The 25,995-nt window shown below is 47.2% G+C and overlaps 1 protein-coding gene across 1 annotated transcript in view; it reads right to left on the reverse strand.

The window, feature by feature from the left end:
• Positions 1-25,748, reverse strand: part of LOC130108110 (rap1 GTPase-activating protein 1-like) — a 39,094-nt gene extending 13,346 nt beyond the window's left edge. The window contains 14 exon segments of the mRNA XM_056274956.1: positions 4,796-4,927; positions 8,659-8,799; positions 13,488-13,574; positions 13,877-13,948; positions 14,292-14,447; positions 16,874-17,003; positions 17,179-17,279; positions 20,878-20,961; positions 21,100-21,153; positions 23,190-23,268; positions 23,799-23,814; positions 23,817-23,901; positions 25,214-25,405; positions 25,626-25,748. Of these exon segments, the coding sequence (XP_056130931.1) occupies positions 4,796-4,927; positions 8,659-8,799; positions 13,488-13,574; positions 13,877-13,948; positions 14,292-14,447; positions 16,874-17,003; positions 17,179-17,279; positions 20,878-20,961; positions 21,100-21,153; positions 23,190-23,268; positions 23,799-23,814; positions 23,817-23,901; positions 25,214-25,249 (1,173 nt within the window). The 5' untranslated portion in view covers positions 25,250-25,405; positions 25,626-25,748.
• Between the last annotated feature and the right edge of the window lie 247 nt (positions 25,749-25,995).

The raw sequence follows: 25,995 nt of genomic DNA on the forward strand, positions 1-25,995 counted from the left end.
GGAGAAAAAGGGGGGGGGAAATACCAGGGGAGGCCTGTTAGCAGACGGCAAATTGGTGTGCTATCACCTAGCATACGTGCTGTTAATGCACACTTCACTGATAACTTCCTATATGGCAGATTATCCCCCCCCCTCCTTTTCTCTTCAATTGTATCCGGCCAATCACCCCCCTCTTTTGAGCTGTCCCGGTCTCTGCTCCGCCCCCTCTGCTGATCCAGGGAGGGCTGCAGACTACCACATGCCTCCTCCCATACATGTGGAGTCGCCAGCCACTTCTTTTTACCTGACAGTGAGGAGTTTCACCAGGGGGACGTAGCGCATGGAGGGATCACACTATTCCCCCCAGTTCCCCCTCCCCCCTGAACAGGCGTCCCAACCGACCAGAGGAGGCGCTAGTGCAGTGACCAGGACACCTACTCACATCCGGCTCCCCACCCACCTTGCTCTATATGGGAGATTATCTTTGAAAACCACAAAGTTTGGTTTCCTCAAATCAAATGATCAATATGCAAAAAAATACATGTCATATTAAGAATATCTCTCACATCCATCTATCTATTATCCAAGCCGCGGGGATGCTGGAGCCTATCCCAGCAGTCACAGGGCGGCAGGCGGGGAGACACCCTGGACAGGCCGCCAGGCCATCACAGGGCCGACACACCGACACACACAGGGACAACTTAGTACGGCCGATTCACCTGACCTACATGTCTTTGGACTGTGGGGGGAAACCCACGCAGACAACATGCAAACTGCACACAGAGGACAACCCGGGACGACCCCCAAGGCTGGACTACCCCGGGGTTTGAACCCAGGACCTTCTTACTGTGAGGCGACCGCGCTAACCACTGCGCCACCGTGTAGCCTATCTCTCACATACGAAGCCAAAACCTATTTTCTGCTGACGTCACAGCGAACGCTCCTGATATGTCCTGATGGTCTGAAGTCAGAGTCATTGATGCAGTGCAGCCATGCAGAGGAGCAACAAACAGGGCAAATAGAAGAGTGCATGTGTTGTTAGAGAGTAGTTAGAATTAGACATGAACCTCTTCTACTGTTCCTATCCCTATGGCACTGCCTCGCCGTCCATATTTACTGGGACTTTTGCCTGGGACAAGCAATGACTGAGTCACACAGGGAGAGGGAGAGAAAGAGAGAGACAGAGAGAGACAGAGAGAGAGAGAGAGAGAGAGAGAGAGAGAGAGAGATGATGATGATGAAGGGAGAGAGAGGAGGATAACAAGGAAAGAGAAAATATAAAGACACCGTGAGTTTTTCTCATGCAGTTATGTCGGTCAAACAAAACACAAAGCACATGTTAGCTGGCGGCTACGCAGCACACTGAAGAAACGGACACGCTGGCACCACCGCTGCAACACAGGCGGCGGAGTCAAACAGACAAATGATCGGACCGCTCAGAGAGCCACCATGTGCCTGTGAGGAAGAGGACGAAGAAGAGCAGAACAAAAAAAACAGCAGAGGACGACATATAGTATGTTATACATTAGGCTCAGCTACCACCAAACGTCAAGACAAGGTGATGGACGAAAGGTGAGCGTCCGTTAAACACAGGTGAAGGCTGTTAAATACATGTTAAACACAGGTGAAGGCTGTTAAATACATGTTATATACACGTGAAGGCTGTTAAATACATGTTAAACACAGGTGAAGGCTGTTAAATACATGTTATATACACGTGAAGGCTGTTAAATACATGTTATATACATGTGAAGGCTGTTAAATACATGTTAAATACACATGAAGGCTGTTAAATACATGTTAAATACACATGAAGGCTGTTAAATACATGTTAAACACACATGAAGGCTGTTAAATACATGTTAAACACACGAAGGCTGTTAAATACATGTTAAACACACATGAAGGTTATTAAATACATGTTACATACATGTGAAGGCTGTTAAATATATGTTATATACACGTGAAGGCTGTTAAATACATGTTAAACACACATGAAGGTTATTAAATACATGTTATATACACATGAAGGTTATTAAATACATGTTATATACACATGAAGGTTATTAAATACATGTTATATACACACGAAGGCTGTTAAATACATATTAAACACACATGAAGGTTATTAAATACATGTTATATACATGTGAAGGCTGTTAAATACATGTTATATACATGTGAAGGCTGTTAAATACATGTTAAATACACACGAAGGCTGGTGAAGAATGAGCAGTTTTGGATAGAAATCTGAGCGATGATCTTTCTTATTTGCAATTTAAAATACGAATGTCCTGAGCTGCGACTATGAAACAGTATGCATGTGAATCCCCCCCCCCCATTTTTCTGCTACTTGTATCCGGCCAATCACCCCACTCTCTGAGCCGTCCCGGTCTCTGCTCCACCCCCTCTGCTGATCCGGGGAGGGCTGCAGACTACCACATGCCTCCTCCCATACATGTGGAGTCACCAGCCGCTTCTTTTCACCTGACAGTGAGGAGTTTCACCAGGGGGACGTAGCACGTGGGAGGATCACGCTATTCCCCCCAGTTCCCCCAACCCCCTGAACAGGCGCCCCGACTGACCAGAGGAGGTGCTAGTGCAGCGACCAGGACAAACATCCACATCCGGCTTCCCATCCGCAGACACGACCAATTGTGTCTGTAGGGACGCCCGACCAAGCCGGAGGTAACACAGGGATTCAAACCAGCGATTCCTGTGCTGGTAGGCAACGGAATAAACCGCCACTCCACCCGGACGCCCCCTGCATGTAAATTCCGAAAGCTGTTAATTCTGTATCCATGAGGGGCAATTACGGAAATTGGAGACGACAACAAATTGCCCCGGCCTCGGTCATGTGGCTAATAAAACAACCTAATCTAAATCTAGTCTAAGACGAGCAGCCACCAAGACACATTCTGTAAAGACCTTCAGAACTACTAGATTCTACGTACACAGATAACTTAATATCTCTCAAAATGTCATTTGAAATTATACAAATCACCCTGGTCCAAGCCCCCAAAATACTTACCATGCATTCAAATACACTATTGGACAATATCATGATCACACAGGCAATCTGGTCATCTGCTCAAAAAGTTAGTCAAAGCGGAAATAGTCAAACACAAGCTCCAGCTGGCATACACTCACACACCCACACACACACACACACACACATTAAAAAAGGAGTCCAAATTCACAAGAATACAGAATACAGGCACATATTTGGGCACCACACAGAAAAATGGGGGATGCAACAATCAGAACAACAACAACAGAAAAAAAATGCACCGTTAGAAGCAGCCTTGACCTAGAGGAGAAATTCATCTCGTCCAGTCACTCAAGTTAACACGAGGGCAGTGAGAGTCCAGTCACTCAGTCTTGTGGTGGCAGTGACGACCGTGGGAGGGCAGCATTTATTGCCCCCGGCACAAACCCGTCCACCGATCTGCTGTGCAGTCCTGCTCTGTGAGAGGTTAGTGTAGCAGGCAGGCATGTGAAGGGAAGGAGGATGGGTGGGGGTGGGGGTAGGGGTGGGGGGGTTTAGGATGCGAACTATCGGGGGGGACACATGGGGGGGTCGCAGCTCCATGTGGAAAGACGGGGGGGGGTGTCTCTCACCAAATTTTGAATTTTCCCTCTTTTTGACCAATTACCCCACTCTTCCGAGCCGTCCCGGTCTCTGCCCCCCCCCCCCTCTGCTGATCCGGGGAGGGCTGCAGACTACCACATGCCTCCTCCCATACATGTGGAGTCACCAGCCGCTTCTTTTCACCTGACAGTGAGGAGTTTCACCGGGGGGACGTAGCGCGTGGGGGATCACGCTATTCCCCCCAGTTCTCCCTCCTCCCCCGAACAGGCGCCCCAACTGACCAGAGGAGGCGCTAGTGCAGCGACCAGGACACATACCCACATTCGTCTTCCCCCTGCAGACACGGCCAGTTGTGTCTGTAGGGAGGCCCGACCAAGCCGGACTGGCAATCCCCATGTTGGTAGGCAGCGGAATAGACCGCCACGCCACCCGGCATTCGCAGAATGAAAACCTGAACTTAAAGGGAATTTTTGCTGGTAATAATCTGCATTTAATTAAGTGCTGGTGGTCTCTCTAGTCTTGTAAAACTACAACCGCCTCAGTGCAGTCCGTTTTGCCAAAGAAACTGACAGTCTCCTTGGAGAGGAGCTGTTTACCTTGCCCACAGGTAGCAGCAGGCACACACGAGAGTTTCTCGGTGACGGAAATTAGAAAACGAAACATTTCAGCCAATCCGTCTCGTAGTCCTCCAACCATCCGGTGACGTCGATGGATTTGCTATAATGATATACGTCGTGATTTTCCACCCTGGGTGTGATGCCAGCATTCATCAGTGGCTGCCCTCTCTCCGCTGTATCAGCCAGCTGTGGGGCAAAAGACTTTCTATGTGTACTTTTAACAACGGTTTGGGAAAAGCGCATCGTTAAATCTTTATTCGGGGCAAAACTTACCCTTCATACTAAGGAAGACTGATGAACACTGAGGTGTTGCATCAGGCTACGGTTAGGGCTAACTCTAACGACGCTAACAAAACCTTTGCAGGCATTTTTCTTAATTAATTGAAAAGTAACACGGAATCTCAAACATCACATGGAAAATTAAAAGAAAAAGGAAACTTTGGATGGGCAGTATGTATAGTTCGCACCCTTTGGGGTGTTGGGGGGGGGGAGGGTGTTGGGGGCTGGGGGGGGGCAGGTTCTATCCTAGAGCTGCTAAAGGTTATAAGGGTGGCAGAGAAAGAGAGACCCGCCTCACTGGAGACCGGAACTGTGGCTCTGTACTTACTATCCCTGGGAATTTGGGGCTGTCTGCGGGGTTGTGGTTAAAGCTGCCGCTGAGACTAGTGGAGACTGTATGTGTCTTCTTGAAAGCGAGACCCATGGCATCCATAGACTGGCTCCTGCTGCGGATCACCCGCTACAGAGAGATACGAGGAGGAGGAGGAGGAGGAGACACATTGAGATGGTGCTGACCCCCCCCGGTTGAATCCTCAACCACCACTGCACCACGTCCCAGACCTGATGGGTGGGGGAAGCCTCGGGGTAGGCCCTGAACACTGGCCACCATGTGTGTGTGTGTGTGTGTGTGTGTGTGTGTGTGTGTGTGTGTGTGTGTGTGTGTGTGTGTGTGTGTGTGTGTGTGTGTGTGTGTGTGTGTGTATACTAGGGGTGGGACGATTCACAAATCTCATGGTTTGATTCGTCTCACGATTCAGGGCTCACGGTTTCGATTCCGTGGATAACAGTGGACGTCTTGGTGAGCAAGAGACAAAACACCCCTGCAGTTCTGTTTTTCATGTATTTTAAGAATGAGGCCCAACAGCTCCGCATTACCAAGGCACATATGCAAACGTAACGCACGTGCAAAAGTTCTAACAGAATTTTGTGCCATCTTTCTTTAAACTTTAAAGACTACTAGAACGACCAAGGCGGCCATTTTGACCGTTTTGGATTTTCAAAGTTTAACAACTTTATGGGGGGGGGGCGAAAAAGCATACAGACTTGCCGCTCCCTGAATGCTTCTAAAATTGCATAATATATTTGCATGAAAACGAGTTTTAGATCAATTGCACAAAAAGTTATAAGATCTGCCTACAACGACCGTGGGCGGTGAAAATGACCGCGCGTAATTTGCGCGTCATGGTGCGCGTCAGGTCACTATTTTTGACGCGTGTTGGTTGCGTCATTTCTTTCGCGACGCTCGGTTCTTGTTATACATGTCGTGTTTTATAGTCCTTGTTACGGCTGTTGGATTTCCAACACGTCTGGTTCCAGACGCACCAATAACACCACCGAGGCGCTGCAGTATTTACAGGCGTTGCACAGCGGCCATTTTAAATTGTTTGAACGATAACGGATGCGGAGACTCGCTAGCCTGTTGGCTAACGGGCCGGACCCTTTAGGGCAGTGTTTCTCAACCGGGGGTCCGCGGACCCCTAGTGGTCCGTGGTGTAATTGCAAGGGGTCCGTGAAAATAAAATATCTTTAAAAAAAAGATCCTATGACATTTATAGAAATAGGATTATTTTACTCAAATGTGACTGAGACCTTTATCTACCTAAACTATAAAGGGTAACAGGACTTTTTTCTTTAATTACATCTGTTTCACAAGTGTAATTTATTGTATTTTAATAAGAGATCTCGCTCCCGTTTGCATTGTTAAAAGTTACTGCATAAGAATTCTGTTGTTACATATATCTGAAAGTTACTGAATACATATTCTGTGTTGTTACATATATCTGAAAGTTACTGCATAAGAATTCTGTTTTGTTACATATATCTGAAAGTTACTGAATACATATTCTGTGTTGTTACATATATCTGAAAGTTACTGCATAAGAATTCTGTTTTGTTACATATATCTGAAAGCTACTGAATACATATTCTGTTGTTACATATATCTGAAAGTTACTGAATACATATTGTGTTTTGTTACATATATCTGAAAGTTACTGAATACATATTCTGTGTTGTTACATATATCTGAAAGTTACTGAATACATATTCTGTTTTGTTACATATATCTGAGTGTTACTGAATACATATTCTGTTTTGTTACATATATCTGAAAGTTACTGAATACATATTCTGTTTTGTTACATATATCTGAAAGTTACTGAATACATATTCTGTTTTGTTACATATATCTGAAAGTTACTGAATACACATTCTGTTTTGTTACATATATCTGAAAGTTACTGAATACATATTGTGTTTTGTTACATATATCTGAAAGTTACTGAATACATATTGTGTTTTGTTACATATATCTGAAAGTTACTGAATACATATTCTGTTTTGTTACATATATCTGAAAGTTACTGAATACATATTCTGTTTTGTTACATATATCTGAAAGTTACTGAATACATATTCTGTTTTGTTACATATATCTGAAAGTTACTGAACACATATTCTGTTTTGTTACATATATCTGAAAGTTACTGAATACATATTCTGTTTTGTTACATATATCTGAAAGTTACTGAATACATATTCTGTTGTTACATATATCTGAAAGTTACTGAATACATATTGTGTTTTGTTACATATATCTGAAAGTTACTGAATACATATTCTGTGTTGTTACATATATCTGAAAGTTACTGAATACATATTCTGTTTTGTTACATATATCTGAAAGTTACTGAATACATATTCTGTGTTGTTACATATATCTGAAAGCTACTGAATACATATTCTGTTTTGTTACATATATCTGAAAGTTACTGAATACATATTCTGTGTTGTTACATATATCTGAAAGTTACTGCATAAGAATTCTGTTTTGTTACATATATCTGAAAGTTACTGCATAAGAATTCTCTTTTGTTACATATATCTGAAAGTTACTGAATAAGAATTCTGTTTTGTTAACTATATCTAAGTTACAACTGAAAGCTCTTATTTTTGCCCCAAAGAGTGAATAAATGCTATAATGCAATTTAAAATGCAGTTTCTACTGTTTCTATCAAATTGCAACCCCCCCTCCCCCAAGATCAGGTGGAGGGGTCCTCAGGGTAGATCAAAAATACGCAGGGGGTCCAGGACCCCAAAAAGATGGAGAACCACTGCTTTAGTTCGCGTCCCAGCTGCGGCGAATCCCCGGCTGCCTCCTGAATTCGCTACGGTATTAAAGCTGTTTAAATTTTATTTTTGGTGTCAGTCGCTTGTTAACAGACACACTAACATATGCGATGCATTAATAGCTCAACTTGGTATTTATCTTGACAGAATATAGACTTTATAAATCGGCGGTCATTTTGACTGCCCATGGTCGTTTTATGTAGGAGTGAAATCCCGGTCGTTCTAGTGTGAACAACACACGATCTCCTGAAATGATCGAACCATGAAGACTGTATCGAACGATTCGGTGTTCGATCCAGTATCGTCCCACCCCTAGTGTGTGTGTGTGTGTGTGTTACACTGACCTAACGGTAATTCTGACAGACAGTCAGTGCTGTGTGTCAGCTCATAGAGTCCTAGCACACCGCTGTAAGCTTGCAGCGCCCAGCAGGACTGACTGAGATGAGTGTCTATGTCGGTGTCAAAAGAGAAGCGGGAAGGTGAGCGGCCGAGGGGCCTTACTTATAGATGTCTGCCCTGTCTGGCTCCAAAAATAAACCAGTAGCTGTTATAAAGCCACCTCTTTGCAGCCGGAGCGGGGGGGTGGGGGTTAGAGAGATCAAACGGTGAAAGGGCCCATCCATTACCTTTACTGTGAGCAGACTGCCGCGGGAAGATGGAAATAGAAATGAAGCACAGACGTGACCACAGTAACAACGAAGGCCATGCACAGACCACAGCACAACACAACAACACAGTGACAAGAACACAATATACCAAGCCCTAAGGTAAAGTAAGCCATAAGCGAAGTAGTCCCACAGGGCGGGGAAGGAGAGCCCAGAGGAGACGCAACGTCCCCCTCATCATGATGAGACTGATGAAGTCATTACACCCAACAGCCTGCATACATACAAGGGCTGTCCTCGTACCGCCTGTAATACGTCACCGTGAAAAGTAAGCCCTCTCCCCGACTGTCTGCCATCCCATTTTTTCAGCGAAGTAGGACATCTAATGTTGTCTAATGCCTTCAAGGTGACACCATTACGCCATAATGCGCATCCCTGCTGCCGTCTCCCCGGTTACCTTGAAGGACTCAAAGAATCCCCCTCCTCCTCCACTCCCGTTTTCCATCTTGTCCTCCTCTCCACCGATGCCCATCATGGCCTGGCTGTTCACGTGGAGCTCCTCATACAGCGTCTCCAGCAACGCCGATCGCGTTCGTTCCTGAGACACATGTACAAATACACACACCACACACACACACACACACACACACACGCGTGTACAGACTGAGTTAAACCACGGTTTTGTCATGTATGGCCGAGGTACCCAGGGATGAATTAAAGGGACACATCAGTGTTTTTGCACATTTTAGCACATTTACTTTACTACATATCTCATGGACTTTACATTACAACCAACCCTTTTCCAAAGCGTGCCACAGTTGTTTTTTTACATTTCTGAATAATTACCCTATTTCCCTGTTTGTTTGCTTTTTTAGGACACCCATCTTAAGTCAGAGAATATATTCTCCGACTCTCCGGCTAACGTCTCTGTGCCATGAAGAAGTCACGAACGTCTGAGTTTTGTTTGTGGAACAAGTTTTTGCCAGGGACTATTTTCTGGCAGCGATACACGTTCTGTTATGTGGATGTTTTAATGACACACCAGAGAACTTCTTCAATCAATCCACGCTTTCAACTGCATTATCCCACATCGATAATGCAATTTTGACAAATAAATAATCACAACAAAGGCCATGCGGGTAGCGTAGGGGTCTCATCATCATCATCGGCGGTCACTCGGGGTCGAGTATGACTGTCCTCCTTCTTGGTCCTTGTGGGTCTTCAGGTGGGCGAAGAGGCCGATCCTGGAGCCGCATATGTTGGTGCAGTGTGGGCAGGGGTGGGCGGCGGTAGTCGTGGGATTGGTTTGGGCCTTTTTGGTGGAAACTTCCTCCTTTCTGAGTCTGCGTTTGTCTTCTGCAGCACGGCGGAGATCATTATTATCAAGTGCAGCTCCCTCCCGGACAAGTTTTCTCCAGGTCGCCCTGTTGGTTGCTGTGTCCTCCCAGGTCTTAGGGTCTATGTGGCATTTTTTGATGTTCACCTGGATGTTATCCTTATACCGTTTCTTTTGACCTCCCGGGGCACGTTGTCCTGTGAGAAGCTGGGAGTATGGGACTTGTTTTGGAAGGCGAGAGCCAGCCATACGGATGACATGGCCAGTCCATCTGAGCTGGTGTTGGGTGATGGTGGCAGTGATAGCGGGAATGTTAGCCTCCTCCAGGACGCTGGTGTTGGTGTGTCTATCTTCCAGGTGATCTTGGGGTCTATTCCATTACCCATCAACATGGGGATCACCGGTTCAAATCCCCATGTTACCTCCAGCTTGGTCGGGCGTCCCTACAGACACAATTGTCCGTGTCTGCGGGTGGGAAGCCGGATGTGGGTATGTGTCCTGGTTGCAGCACTAGCGCCTCCTCTGGTCGGTCGGGGCGCCTGTTCAGGGGGGAGGGTGAACTGGGGGGGAATAGCGTGATCCTCCCACGCGCTACGTCCCCCTGGGGAAACTCCTCACTTTCAGGTGAAAAGAAGCGGCTGGTGACTCCACATGTATGGGAGGACGCATGTGGTAGTCTGCAGCCCTCCCCGGATCAGCAGAGGGGGTGGAGCAGAGACCGGGACGGCTCGGAAGAGTGGGGTAATTGGCCGGATACAATTGGGGAGAAAAAAAGGGGGGAGGGGGAATCCGAGAAAAAAAATTAATAATCACAACAGTATCCTCATTGCGATGGATTACCTACCTCGAGCAAGTTTCAAAGTCTCCTCAAGTTGACTTTCATACCCTACTGAAATGAATGGAAACCAATTTCCATCTGGAATGTGGGAAAAACGCGTTCAAAATTCTAAAAAGCTATGGTTAGCTTTGGAAAAATGGCTGGCAGTAATGTAAAGTATACACAATGTGTAGCAAATGCGCTAAAACGTGCAAAGTAAGTCCTTCTAAAGATTGGTTGCAGCAAAACCACTGGATGGCCTAGAGGTAAAGAGGCCTACCAGTAACTGAAAGATTGTTGGTTTGATCCATGGCACCGACAGGAGGGTGGCTGGTATTATACCTATGGTGCCAACCATCTCTGCCAAAGTGCCCTTTGAGCAAGGCACAGAAACCCAAAGAACTGCTCCAGGGGCATTGTACTGTGGCTGACCCTGCGCTCTGACCCCTCCAAAGAAATGCATATGTGTAGGGACCCAGGGTATCTGCAGGTTTCAGTAAGTTAAATTTAAGACTTTTTAAGACCTTTTTAATGCCACTTGGAACGGAATTTAAGACCCAGATCTACAACAAAATATATACATATGGTTGGTAAGACCTAACGCTCAACAGCGGAATTTCGCGCGATTGCAGTCAGATAAGCTGAAGTCCTCCTCCCTGTTGAAAAAGCTGCCAGAAACTATACGCTGCTGTGATTGGTTGATTCGCTGTGAGCGGTTGATGACAAAACAACGAATCACAGCAGAGCGTGCAGCGGAGGTCCCTCCCCCCTCCCTCCGGACGATCAATTCTAGCATCAACTTTTCTTCTTCTTCTCTCGGCGGCCATTTTGTCATGACTTAGTTAGCATTTGTCCGCCAAATTCTATATAGGCTATACCATTTAGCAATTAACCGCTCAGTAAAACCAACATCGGTATTCTTTTCGATAACTAGTTACATTAATATTACCTACAACCGTGAGTTGCAGGTAATATTGCCATGGTATCGCATCATCCAGGTCATTTATTTGTCTATGGGGATACATATTTGTTTTAATTACAGGGAATAGCATGCTATAGCTAACAGAGGCGCCTGATACGAACCTGGAATTCATGAAAGTAGCACGTGGTGGAATGACTATGTACCGTATAAGTGTCAAATATGATCTTAGGTCAGTTTAGGTGTTCAATAGATCTCTCGTTCGTTTTAAAAAGCGTTATCTTATTATTTTTGCGGAGCTGCCGGAACGTGACTTAGCACTGCTCAGAATTTTCCTCTCTGCTGTGGATTTCCGGTTTCCAGAGGCTTCTATAAGCGATTCTATCTGACCAATAGACGTCGCTGGCTGAACACGTTTATGCATTGCACCATAGAACGGTCTATTTACAACCTCACATTAGCTGCAGCGGAAAAAGCAGCCAACTCTGGTCACGACTGCAAGTAGTCACCAGAATGACTCACGCTCTGCACGCAACCCAAGCTACATTCATCTTTGCACAACACAAATGAAGAAGAAGAAATAGTCCTCTCCAGGACAGTTCTTTTTTAAGACCTTTGAGTAATGACTTTAATACCATTTTCTGACATTTTTAATGAATTTAGGACATTTTAAGGCCTTTAATTTAGATACATGAATTTAAGACTTTTTAAAGATCCGCCGACACCCTGGGACCTATGTGTGTGTTTAGACAGGTGGGACATGTGAAAAGATCAATTTCAGTTGGCCTTATGTAAAACTTACAAAGTACTCAAAACACCAAGATAGTTTTTTTTAATAACTTAGCTCTACTACTACTACTACTACTACCACTTTGGCTGCTCCCGTTAGACGTTGTCACAGCGGAACATCTGTTTCCATCTCTTCCTGTCCTCTGCATCTTCCCCTGTCAAACCAGCCACCTGCATGTCCTCCCTCACCACATCCATAAACCTCCTCTTTGGCCTTCCTCTTCTCCTCTTCCCTGGCAGCTCCATATTCAGCATCCTTCTCCCAGTATACCCAGCATCTCTCCTCCACACATGTCCATACCATCTCAATCTCGTCTCTCTTGCTTTGTCTCCAAACCGTCCAACCTGAGCTGTCCCTCTAATATACTCCTTCCTAATCCTGTCCTTCTTCATCACTCCCAATGAAAATCTTATCATCTTCATCTCTGCCACCTCCAGCTCCACCTCCTGTCTTTTCATCAGTGGCAATGTCTCCAAACCATATAACATAGCTGGTCTCACTACCATCTGGTAAACCTTCCCTTTAACTCTTGCTGGTACCCTTCTGTCACACATCACTCCTGATACTCTTCTCCACCCACTCCACCCTGCCTGAAATCTCTTCTTCACCTCTCTTCTGCACTGCCCGTTACTGTGGACAGTCGACCCCAAGTATTTAAACTCATATGCCTTTGTCACCTCTACTCCTCGCATCCTTACTGTCCTCCCTCTCATTCACGTGTATGTATTCCATCTTTCTCCTACTGACTTCATTCCTCTTCTCTCCAGTGCATACCTCCACCTCTCCAGGCTCTCCTCCACCTGCACCCTACAGATCACAATGTTATCCGCAAACATCATAGTCCACGGAGACTCCTGCCTGGTCTCATCTGTCAACCTGTCCATCACCACTGCAACCAAGAAAGGGCTCAGAGCCGATCCTTGATGTAATCCCACCTCAACCTTGAGCCCATCTGTCATTCCAACCACACCCCTCACCACTGTCACACTTCCCTCATACATATGCTGCACCACTCCTACATACTTCTCTGCAACTCCCGACTTCCTCATACAATACCACACCTCCTCTCTCGGCACCCTGTCATATGCTTTCTCTAAATCCACAAAGACTCAGTGTACCTCCTTCTGGCCTTCTCTATACTTCTCCATCAACATTCTCAAAGCAAACATCACATCTGTGGTGCTCTTTCCTGGCATGAAACCATACTGCTGCTTGCTGATCACCACCTCTCCTCTTAACCTAGCTTCTATTACTCTTTCCCATATCTTCATGCTGCTTGCTGATCACCACCTCTCCTCTTAACCTAGCTTCTATTACTCTTTCCCATATCTTCATGCTGTGGCTGATCAGCTTTATACCTCTGTAGTTGCTACAGTTCTGCACACCGCCCTTGTTCTTGAAAATCTTGAAAATGTATAACTCACCTCTAATTTGGCAAATTTCTCAGCCTTGTAGCAGGCATACTCGGCATTGATGAGCTTCGTGAAAAGGAATTCACGGAATTCAGGACCCTGTGAATAGAGGAACAGATAAGAGAAGTGTTTTGAGTCACGTCTGAGATTAAAAAGATGATTAATGAGACAGTGCCGATGCAGACAGCAGTTAAGGTCAAACGGCAGCACTTGAGATAACTTTTCTTTGACATTTTTGGGGCATATCTGCTTTGTTGGGTCGGAAGTTCAGCGTTGACAGCTGTGACAAGGAAGAGAGAACAAAAAGACGGATTCCAATACACGAAGCCGTGACGCGGTGTGTGGGCATGGTATGCACATCGACTGGCTGAGCCACTGCGACGCCATTACGTAACACTCACTTTTCTAAAGATGGCTGGGTCAGGGAGCGCAGGGCCAAAGAACGGTACGTCATCCCTTGCTGTGACTGACACCTGGAAAAATGACAGTGACAGAAAAGTGTTGTTGCTATTTATGCTTTGGCTTTGTTTTGGACAAGTGTGGAGGAGAGATGCTGGGTATGTTGGGAGAAGGATGCTGAATATGGAGCTGCCAGGGAAGAGGAGAAGAGGAAGGCCAAAGAGGAGGTTTATGGGTGTGGTGAGGGAGGACATGCAGGTGGCTGGTGTGACAGAGGAAGATGCAGAGGACGTGAAGAGATGGAAACGGATGATCCGCTGTGGCGCCCCCTAACGGGAGCAGCCAACAATAGTAGTGGTAGTAGTAGATGCTTTGGCTATGTTTTGCAAAGACGCAGGCAGAGTGTAAGCAAGTCACCTTATACAGAACATTGTCTGAACAGGTGCTGATCACTTGGACCACCACGTAGGCATGGAGGAAGTTGGAGGCGATCATGTCTGGTACGAAGGGAGTGTTTTCCTCTTGGAAAACGATGGCCACGATGTCGTTCCCTATGTGCCGCTTTCTCTGCAACTGCAACACAAGGGCACATACGACATGAAAAATAAACTCAGAGAATATAATTTACAGTCATTTAAATTAAGCGTGTCTCTCGCGGAGGTAGAGATTAGCAGGGGTGCTGATGCCAAGTGTTATATAACATGTACTGCTGTGAGTCTTGTTACGTCTGCCAGTCCCTAAGGCCCTGCTGAGGCTATAAGCCACGTGCATGCTTTTTTCTCCTTTCATTTACTCTTCCCGATTCTCTCTCCCTCTTCCTTCCTTTTGGCTGAACCAAGTAAACCACTACCAGAGGGAGTGCTGTTTCCCCCCATAAAAAGTTTGAACAAGTATCAGGATCAGGAATCAGGAACAGGAATAATTTATTGTTGTTTCTTTCATGTACTTGTGTGCACGACACAAAAGACAAAAAAACACATCCCAAATTTCCCAAAAAACGACACCACCAAAAAACAGAGAACAAGGGAAAAAAAACCCACACAAACAGTTAACAACACAATACATTCAAACACAGTCCAAAAAGTCCACTGTCCAGCGAGTGAACGCCAGCCAGGATGACTGTCGGAACTGCCGGTCTGCATGGGCTAGCAGTTAGCTTAGCCTGCCCGCTTCCATGTCCTGTCAGACCACCCTCGGACAGATAAAAACCAGCTTTGGCTTTTCTAAAGAGAAGTAAATTTGTATCTCAGCTGTCTAAAAAGAAGCCAGTCAGCCTCAGTACTTGACTTTCTTGCTTTTGCCCAGGCCACATTTCGTTCATCAAGCAGGCTTGGGAGCTCAGCGGTGAACCAGGGATTATCCTTCCCCTTAATTCTAAATTTACGAATAGGGGCATGTTTGTTGAAAATATCCAGAAAACTATCCTGGAAAAATGTCCAGGGCATTTCAACATCATCAATAAGGGCAATTCTATTCCAGTCAACATGAGATAAATCATGTAGAAAACGCTGCTCAACAAACATCTTCATATTGCGTCTTTGGACAAAATGAGGTTTACACTTAGGGACCTTAGTATCTCTGATAGCAGCTATCACACAGTGATCACTCACATCATTTGGGAAGACACCGATAGCAGAGTACTTATAGGGGGCATCAGTTAGGACTAGATCAATGAGAGATGATTTCTCGGGACATTTGGGATTTGGTCTTGCAGGAGAGTTAATTATTTGCGTCAGATTCAAAGAATCACATTCTGCTTTAAATGCATCGGACACGGGCAACAACCAAACCCAGTTTAGATCCCCCAACCACAATAATCTCCCTGTAGTGCACCTTAGACAGCAAGTTAACAAGTGTAGATAAAGAATGACTAATCGCAGATGGAGGTCTATAACACCCAACCATCATGACGTGGTGATCCTTAGACACTTCAAAACTTAGGGCCAGGAACTCAAGCTGTTTACTCAATGATTCTGAGAGCACTAGCTTCACACCGAATTTGCATTTGACGTAGATAGCAACACCGTCACCTTTTTTTGGGACGGTCAGAGCGAAATACAGCCACCACTTCTTCCAAGATGGCCACACGCGCGTCTCCACGTCTGTTCGTCCTTTGGGATGTGTTTGTTTTTTTAAAGTTGGCGTAACACATGTTGCACCTACTACAGCCAGGAAACTCTGGGTATACTGCATTGCCAGTTTTTGTTCACGTTCTGCTGAGACAAGGTGTGTGTGTGTGTGTGTGTGTGCACTGATAAATTAGTGCCTTCTTATCAGTGTGAGAGGAAACTATATGTGTTAAGGATATGTCAGAATTGCACTATAGTGTTACTACTGGAGGGAGGCTACACATGCCTACTCATACTGACACGGAAGTGTACATGTATGTGACATAATAAACCACTCATTTAGGTGTTGTAAGCCGCTAAGACTGTCATCATCAGTGTGTTGCATGTAGAATTCAGCACGCACTGCATTACCCAGGGGATCTTGTCTATTTTTTTGGATTTCCCCCCATTTTCCTCCCCAATTGGACCCGGCCAATTACCCCGCTCATCCGAGCCGTCCCGGTCTCTGCTCCACCCCCTCTGCTGATCCGGGCAGGGCTGCAGACGACCACATGCCTCCTCCCATACATGTGGAGTCTCCAGCCGCATCTTTTCACCTGACAGTGAGGAGTTTCACCAGGGGGGCGTAGCGCGTGGGAGGATCACGCTATTCCCCCCAGTTCCCCCCGCCCCCCCGAACAGGCGCCTCGACTGACCAGAGGAGGCGCTAGTGCAGTGACCAGGACACATACCCACATCCGGCTTCCCACCCACACACACACATGCCAACTGTGTCTGTAGGGACGCCCGACCAAGCCAGAGGCAACACGGGGATTCAAACCGGCGTTGGTAGGCAATGGAATAGACCGTCACACTACCTTGACGCCCTTGTCTACCTATTTTCGTGCAGTATATTTTGTATGGAGGTGAGGTAGTCCGTCGTTACATTACCTGCTGGGCGTCCCCCTCAGTGTAAGGCAGCTTTGTGGACACATGGAACATGACCTCCTTGTTGCGGTAGTTGGCGTAGACAGACTCCGAGCCTGTCTGTCTGTGAGTCACGTCTAACCCGCCGCGAAACCTGCAAGCATTAAGAACCACGCCCAACGGGATTTTCTCTTGACACCGTTACTTAAGCATGACTATCACTCATGAAGCCAACTAGATAAGAGTTATAATCACCGTTAGCGCACAGTGTTGCTTTGCAACGTGCGGTACATTATGTTCAGTACGTTCAGAAATTATTGTTTTTTTACCCTTTAAAGTCGTGGAGCTCGATCTTCTCTCCCAGAAACTCCAAGAATTCGACAAAGGCAGGACTCTCTTCACTGTTACCAAACAGCTCCTCCTCCGATGTCTGCAATGAGAAGAGGGATTTATGGGTTTCCAGGGAAGGGATTCGAGTTTATTGATTTTGCAAGCCACAATAGGGGGGGAAAAATTGCATGAATATGTGTGTGTGTGTGTCTGTATGTGTGCATGAGGCTGTGCGCTAACAGTTTAATAAAGAGCTGGAAAATCCTGCCTCTGCACGGCAATATGACATGCAATATGGATTGCTTGTACCAAGAGAGAGACGGTGCTGCCGGGTGAAGCGGGACAGAGGCGTCTCAGAACAGCTCCATACCCTCAGCATCAGTTAACAGCTGCCGCGCCGACAGCGGTTAGTGGTCATTTGTTGACATAATGTGTGTTTTATAGCCCAGCGGATCAATGGCGTCCATAACTGGGGGAGCTCACAGTGAGGTTAACTGTGCAAAAATGAGGTGTGTGTGTTTCGCACACTTGTTCCTTCCCATTAGCGTGAACACAAAAGGCTGCCTGGATGTGTATGTGTGCACGCATCCAGGCAGCCTTTTATGCAGAAAGACACACACAGAGACACAAGCCCTGAGAAGCCTCCCCTGTCATTTATTTTACTGATGTTTCGCCCCCCCTTTTCTTCCCAATTGTATCCGGCCAATTACCCCCGGTCTCTGCTCCACCCCCTCGGCTGATCCGGGGAGGGCTGCAGACTACCACATGCCTCCTCCCATACATGTGGAGTCCCCAGCCGCTTCTTTTCACCTGACCGTGAGGAGTTTCACCAGGGGGACGTAGCGCGTGGGACGATCATGCTATTCCCCCCAGTTCCCCCTCCCCCTCGAACAGACACCCTGACTGACCAGAGGAGGCGCTAGTGCGGTGACTAGGACACATACCCACATCCAGCTTCCCACCCGCAGACACGGCCAACTGGGTCTGTAGGGACGCCCCACCAAGCTGGAGGTAACACAGGGTTTCGAACCGGCGATCCCCGTATCGGTGGGCAACAGAATAGACCAGTTGCTTGCTGGTTGTCCATCGTGTCCGATGGTGACCATCTTCTCCTATTTGTGAGTGCTTTGGTGGCTGAGTAGTCCGATCTCGGATGCACAGTTGCGATTGCAGACCGGGCATGTAAAAGTGGTGCTGGGGGGGGGGGGTAGGGGGGGTAGCTTTGCGAGCACGCCTCTTCGCACACTTTGCTACACGGCGTCGTGTGCGCTGGTTTTCCACGTACTTCACTCCCAGGTGGCGCGGCAGGAAGCAAGTTCCTCCAAAGAAGAGGTGTCGATCTGGCATCTTTTCAGTGTGGTCTTCATGCGGTCTACGCTAGCCGGACACCCCCGCGGACCTTGTTATTTTGTAGTTATTCTGTTTCGTGTCACTTGAGCAGCATCCCTATTTGCCAAAGTCCCCTCCTATAGCAAGTACTCTTCCTGGACATGAAGGAGGGAAGAGCCCTTGATGCCCCCTGTGAGCTGGCTCTCGGCTCATTACCCCTGCCAGGTGGTAGCCTGCGAGGGATACTGCATTTGGTTGCATGTGTGGGTGTGTGGGCATACTACCGGGCCTCTCAGCCTGAATTCCTTACTTTTCTTTGTGCACAGTTATGACTGTATGATCAAGAACCTCCGGCGGTTGCAGTGATTCAAAGCCTCCGAGTAACATCTGTTCTCGCTACCACCGCTCCCTCTCTTCATTCACTCTCTAGCTCACTCCACCAACCCTGCTCCCCGTCGCTGCCCGACCTGAGTCGACCGTGCCCGTGCACGACTCACATCTATGGATCGGGCATTAACAGCGTCGAGACATTATGCGTTTATGAGTCTTGAAAGTAAATGCGAAGTCGATCGCATTTCCCAAGTCAGCAAAGCGTCCAGTGCTGACGCCAGCACAGGACAAATGAAGGGACACTGGACGAATCAAAAACAATAACCCGTCTCTATTGTCATAAGAAGGCTATTGATTTTTGTCATCGCACAGTTGTTTGGTTCCAATGACATGTGCTCCCTGTATTTAATCCATCCTATTGCATAGCAGCAGGGGGCAGCGGCAGCACTCGGCGACCAACTCCAGTTCTTTTCCACCGCCTTGCTCAGGGGCACAGACGGCAGTATTAGCCCTAACACGCATGTCTCCGGAGGAAACCGCCGCAGACACGGGGAGAACACGCGACCTCCAAACAGAAAGGGGCCCGGGACGGCCCGGGGTTGGAACCCGGGGCCTTCTCGTTGTGAGGCAACAGTGCTGACCACTGGGCCACCGTTCACACTCGCGCATGCGGGACTCACATCTACGGTTGACTCAGATCGGGCAGCGGCATGATCGAAAGTTATCCTTTTTTTTTTTTGATAATCCCCCCCTCCCCCAAAAAAACATGCGAAAGTTATAAAGGTTAAAACAGGAAGTGTTACATATTCTTCTCAGAATTTGGAAAGTGCAATTTCATATTTGACCCGGTGGCGTTTGTGTGTGTAGGAGGCTGCACATCCGCAGACTGACTGGTAAAACACTGTTATTAGGTAGGCGTTTTAGCTCGAGTGCTGCAAGTTCAAAACTCTTTCCCCGTATTATTTCCTGTTCAATCAACTTGAGCGCTGCACAAAAGTCTTATAATGGCAGGAAAAACACGGGCTTTTCTGTCCGTGTGTGCGTGTACCTGTCTGCTGCTCATCTCCCTACTACTGGGCCTGTCAGCCTAATAATCTTTATGCACAGTTTTGACCCTATGATCCAGGACCTCTCATGGTTGCGGTGATTCAAAACCTTCGAAAAACCCGTCTTATACCACAACTGAGCGCCAACTCCTCAGCTGGTTTTTCGCTTAGGTCCGAGCACCAGAGAAGAGGGGGGTACACCTGTTGGGGCCCTACACTCTTCCGGTTCATAATTTAGTAGTCCAACTCATTCTGGCATTAAGAGATCAAGGATGCAGATCTCCAATCACCCTGGTTCATTCAACAGCACTTCTGCTCCCATGCAGTGCACAACATGGGTCGTGGTTGTCATAGAACCAGAGTCAGAACATTGTAGAGGGCCAAACGGGTGAGACTGAAACCCGATTATTACAGCTGAGAAGTACCGAGCATAATCAGTTTACCCCCAGAAATCACAAATGAGAGGATGTGGTGCTTACCGATTTGTGTTATCTCACACTGAATATGGCGGACTAACAAGGTGCCTCAATGTGTGCCCCAACACTCAAGGGAAAATCCAACCCATCCATCCATTATCTGAACCGCTTATCCTGCTCTCAGGCTGGTGAGGATGCTGGAGCCTATCCCAGCAGTCGTTGGGCGGCAGGCGGGGAGACACCCTGGACAGGCCGCCAGGCCATCAGACTCACACACACACACACACACACACACACACACACACACACACACACACTCACACCTAGGGACAATGTAGTACGGCCGAGTCACCTGACCTACAGGTCTTTGGACTGTGGGAGGAAACCGGAGCCCCCAGAGGAAACCCACACAGACACGGGGAGAACATGCAAAGTCCACACAGAGGCCGACCCCCAAGGTTGGACTACCCCGGGGCTCGAACCCACGACCTTCTTGCTGTGAGGCGACCACGCTAACCACCGTGCCACCAAAATCCAGCCCTTTCTTTCAAAATGACACCTAGGCTCTGCACTTTACCTGTCCAAACTTTTGATAGATGACTCCGAACTTGAAGTTGTTGCTTATCACGTGTTCATCGAAGGTGACGATAAGCCGTGAGGCCTGTACAGAAATTAGGCATGTAACGAGAATTTGAAATGAGCATATTTGTAACAGATGTATGGGGGGGGGGGGTCAAGAGAAGCACTCATGGCTATGAAAACGGAGGACGTTTTACAACTCTTGGAAGCCGAGACTTACTTTAGGATAGAGGACAGGGAAAAAGCGATCCACGTTTACCTCTTCGCAGACGAGCTTGGGGTGGGGGGGGTGGGGGGGGGAGAAAGAACAAAGAGGTATTAGGGTTTTCTGTAAAGAAGACAACCAGACGTCGCTTCTACAACCGAAAGATGAAACGCTGAGGCGATACGAAGGGACTGTCACTTCGGATCGCCTCAGCGTTTCATCTTTTGGGTGTCGACTGTGACGCCCAACTGAACTTTTGAAAAATACGACGCACCAATTAGCACTTAGCGATCATTTCTACTTCCTCTGAAATCCGACATTTCCCCAACACCCCCACAGAGAGCAGCTCACAGCGGTGTACGATGAATACTGATTAAGATTAGCAAAACAGATTTGGATGAAGGAAAAGGAAACAGTAGAAAGGGCTTGTGTGGGGAACAGTAAAAACCATCACCCAGAGCTACTGAAAGAGCAACGTACATTTTAATCCTGAATATAAAACCTTAAGACGTGCCATCCGCGGATTAAACCTGGCGAGAGTCAGGACTTTTAAAGAAACCAAAAAACCTCAGTGACTTAAAAGGGTAACACTTTAGTATGGGGAACGTAGTCACCATTAATTAGGTGCTTATTAGCATGCAAATTAGCAACATATTGGCTCTTAATTGGTCATTATTACGTACTCATTAATGCCTTATTCTGCATGGCCTTGTTATACAACCAGTAAGCCATGAACTATGAGTTTTCCCTCTATAACCTCAGAAGTATTGCTTATTAGTAGTACCATCTCAATATGCTTTGCTTAGTATGGCCTTTATAAGGTGGTAGTACCACAAGAAGAGTTATTCTCCCTTACCGACACTTAATGGATATGGTCTGTTCTTACATAACAACACACAAAACTACAAGTGTTCATAGTGTTAAATTACTGTAAATGAAGTTTTTGTTACTTAGAATATGTTCCCCATACTAAAGTGACGTCTTGATCATTACTAATTCACTAGTAATTAAGTTTTTTTATGTTCCCCATACTAAAGTGTTACCCTTAAAAGATACTCAAAGGTAAATCAGCAACAGTTTTGTCGACTTCCAACGAAGTGACATTTAAGGTATAAGTGTGGCGCTCGTCTTGAAGGTTTTGTTGGCTTTTAACTACAGTTTCTAAGGGAAGCACGACTGAGTGAAACTGTGCAGCCACTTTGGGGAGCGCCGGTACGCCCCGTGCATAATCTGATTTGATTCTGATGTACTTTATTGATCCCCGTGGGGAAATTCACGCTCTGCATTTAACCCGTCCTAGCTGTGTAGCTAGGAGCAGTGGGCAGCCGCCGTGCAGCACCCGGGGACCAACTCCAGCTTGTCTTGCCATGCCTCGGTCAGGGGCACAGACAGGAGTATTTTTTTTTTTTTGCTCCCCAACTGTGCCCAGCTAATTACCCCACTCTTCCGAGCCGTCCCGGTCTCTGCTCCACCCCCTCTGCTGATCCGGGGAGGGCTGCAGACTACCACATGCCTCCTCCCATACATGTGGAGTCTCCAGCCGCTTCTTTTCACCTGACAGTGAGGAGTTTCACCAGGGGGACGCAGCGCGTGGGAGGATCACGCTGTTCCCCCCAGTTCCCCCTCTCCCCTGAACAGGAACCCCAACCGACCAGAGGAGGCGCTGGTGCGGCGACCAGGACACACAGCCACATTCGGCTTCCTACCCGCAGACACGGCCAATTGTGTCTGTAGGGGCGCCCGACCATGCTGGAGGTAACACGGGGATTCGAACTGGCGATCTCCATGTTGGTAGGCAACGGAATAGACCGCTACGCCACCCGGACGCCCCCTTACAGACAGGAGTATTAACCCTAACATGCATGTTTGTTTTGTTTTTGTTTTTGGACGGTGGGGGAACCCGGAGCAGACACGGGGAGAACATGCAAACTCCACACAGAGGAGGACCTGGGACGACCCCCAAGGTTGGGCAACCCTAGGGTTCGAACCCAGGACTTTCTTGCTGTGAGGCGACTGCGCTAACAACTGGGCTAAAAGAATTGGGCTCTATATGTGGTGACATTTGTCCTAGCAATTAAAAAAACTAGCACTTTCACTACCCTTACCTTCGACATTTGGACCACATTGGGGAATTCTGTCAAACAGGAGATGGGGATCACATCGTGATAGGTTCTCAGCTTGGTCCTAGTATAATAACAAGACAACGGTCATGGTTTCAATGCCAAATGAAGTGATGTAATGTTTTTTTTAGGACCAATCACTTGGGAAGGGAACATCCTCTATGGATCATTATCAAACTATCCCAGCCTCCCCTCCCAGTCCCGCTTCCATTCCCTCCCACACGCTGGCCTCAATAGTCCATCTGTTACCCTGCAATGGAAATGATGGAGCTGTTGACAATCTCGCCGGCTTTATGACTCCTATGATCTGAATGTTGCTGGGAGGCGGACTTGATTATCAGATCAGAGGAGAGATCAGCATGAGCAAAACTAAAAATGAAGTTGCTTCCCCCCCCCCCCCCAATAATTTTCCATTAAAATCGAAAGAGCTATTGCTTTAATTTCTGCATACACACCAAAATGTTGTTAAATACGCAGACATAAAACAGAAAGCAGAATCCAAGATGAAGGCCAACATAACAACGTGCTCTTGGCGCAATATTCTCACAAGAGTTACGAGTTCTGGTGTTACAAGAGAGCGGCGGCACGTCCCACCTGAGCATTAGACGAGATGTTCCTGGTCACCGATCACGTCATACTTCAGGGAGAAAACCAAATGTCCCAGACTGCCGTCCACCGAATAGTAATTGAAGTGTTCCTGAAGGCACAAAGCATGGATACAGCCATTAATGACATTATGACAGCACATACGCTGACTGGTGTATGCACATTCATACAGATGATCTAGTGAGAGAGAGAGAGAGAGCGAGAGAGAGAGAGAGAGAGAGAGCGAGAGAGAGAGAGAGAGAGAGAGAGAGAGAGAGAGAGAGAGAGACACCGCACTAAAGCAGTAACACCCCTCATTGGTTTATTAATGCAGTATATCTCAGTGATCTATGTGCCTATATGAGCTCATTTCTGCTACACGCCAGGCAAATCAAATTTGCGTATATCATGCCAGCATTAAACAGGTAACGTCTCATGCATCTTCACTGCCACAAGCGTCTTAAATGCTAAGCAGCGAGGCTCATGTCTGGATTATTCTACTGGGATTCACTCATTCCTTTCATTACTACAACAGGGAGAAGTGGCATTGATTATTGCACATTTTATCAGGATTGTGAGGTTCTGGAAGGCTGTTATGAGCGAGAATTCATGACAATGTGTTCACGACTCCACTGTGAACACCTCGCCCTTTAAACAAAGTGGGACTAAACTTTAAAAACCTAACTTTATAAAACACACTTCATCATTTCATGACCATCTTCTTCCTCTTCTTTCGGCTTATTCCCTGTTTCTCATGGGTCACCACAGGGGACTTTACAGTTTCCATTGGTACCCTGTGAGGCACAGCACCAATGGCCTTCACCGATCCAATATGATCTTGTCAAGCTGCATACCGATTTGGCAGAATTTTACGTTGGTTGCCCTTCCTGACACAACCAATAACCCTATGGACAGGGGCACAGGTAAAGCGTTGGATGCCATCCCAGTATTCCTGGACTTGCACACATGCCTGTTGCCACTCATCACTTTATGACCATCTATCCAGCCATCCATCCATTACCCAAACCGCTTATCCTACTCTCAGGGTAGGATAAGCCTATCCCAGCAGTCATTGGGCGGCAGGCGGGGAGACACCCTGGCCAGGTCGGCCATCACAGGGCTGACATACTAGGGACAACTTAGTACGGCCAATTCACCTGACCTACATGTCTTTGGACTGTGGAGGAAACCGGAGCACCTGGAGGAAACCCACACAGACACGGGAAGGACATGCAAAACTCCACACTGAGGACGACCCCCAAGGTTGGACTACCCCGGGGGTCGAACCCAGGACCTTCTTGCTGTGAGGCGACTTTATGACTACATTGATCCAAAATTGGCTAATTGGCAATATGAATGCACGATTTTGCAAGTGACGGCAAATGGCACAGCAAGCGTTGCACGTGGCGCCCCGACAGACTGACCTTGCCCAGGAAGTGTTTGCGGTAGAGCTTGGCCATGGTGTTGCACTCCAGCTTGGTGCGGGTGTTGGGCGAAAGCGGCAGGAGCTTCTCTGGATCCAGTGTGTTGCTCAACTCATGGTTGGTCCCCTCAATCCAGTAGCCCCCAAACTGGGGCAGGAGGATGAGCGGAAAGGGGCTCTTTCTGCCCAGCACCTGTGTTAATTTGCAAAGATGGACACGGGATAGGTGCACAGGAGCACTGCAGCACATCTAGCAATATCAAATCCCAAAGATGAGCAAAGAGTAGAACAGCGATACAACGGCTAACTGCCACTGCCGTTTTTCCTGAACAAGCAAAGCAGTTGCACAGATACAGTGCATAGAGGCACCAACACCATATCATGGCACATGGAGTGAGGCGTCATCGACCCACCTCGTGGACGCTGGGGTAGGGAATGTAGTCTTCCTCAGTCTGAGAAACAGAGAAAAAGAAATGACTCAGTTCAACTAGCGACGCAATTCCTTATCACAGCGCTGCCATTTCTTATCACGCTGAAGTGTTTACAATTACCGCCGGCCACCGCGTGACTCGAAGGCGGTGTGCGGCTGACACCGTGGAAGAACAGAGGCACTGGTTCCCAAGAGCTTTGCTCTGACAGAACCAGATTAGACTGGTTTATTATTCTGACACATCCTGTTCAATGATTTAGTGTTGAGATTTTTAGCTACGGGGACGCCCCGCCGGTGACAACATTCAAAACAGTATCATCAGAGCAAGTAGGGGTTTGAGGCAAATAATGAGT

This window comes from Lampris incognitus, chromosome 2 (assembly GCF_029633865.1).
Source record: "Lampris incognitus isolate fLamInc1 chromosome 2, fLamInc1.hap2, whole genome shotgun sequence".
In the NCBI taxonomy this organism is placed as follows: Eukaryota; Metazoa; Chordata; class Actinopteri; order Lampriformes; family Lampridae; genus Lampris; species Lampris incognitus.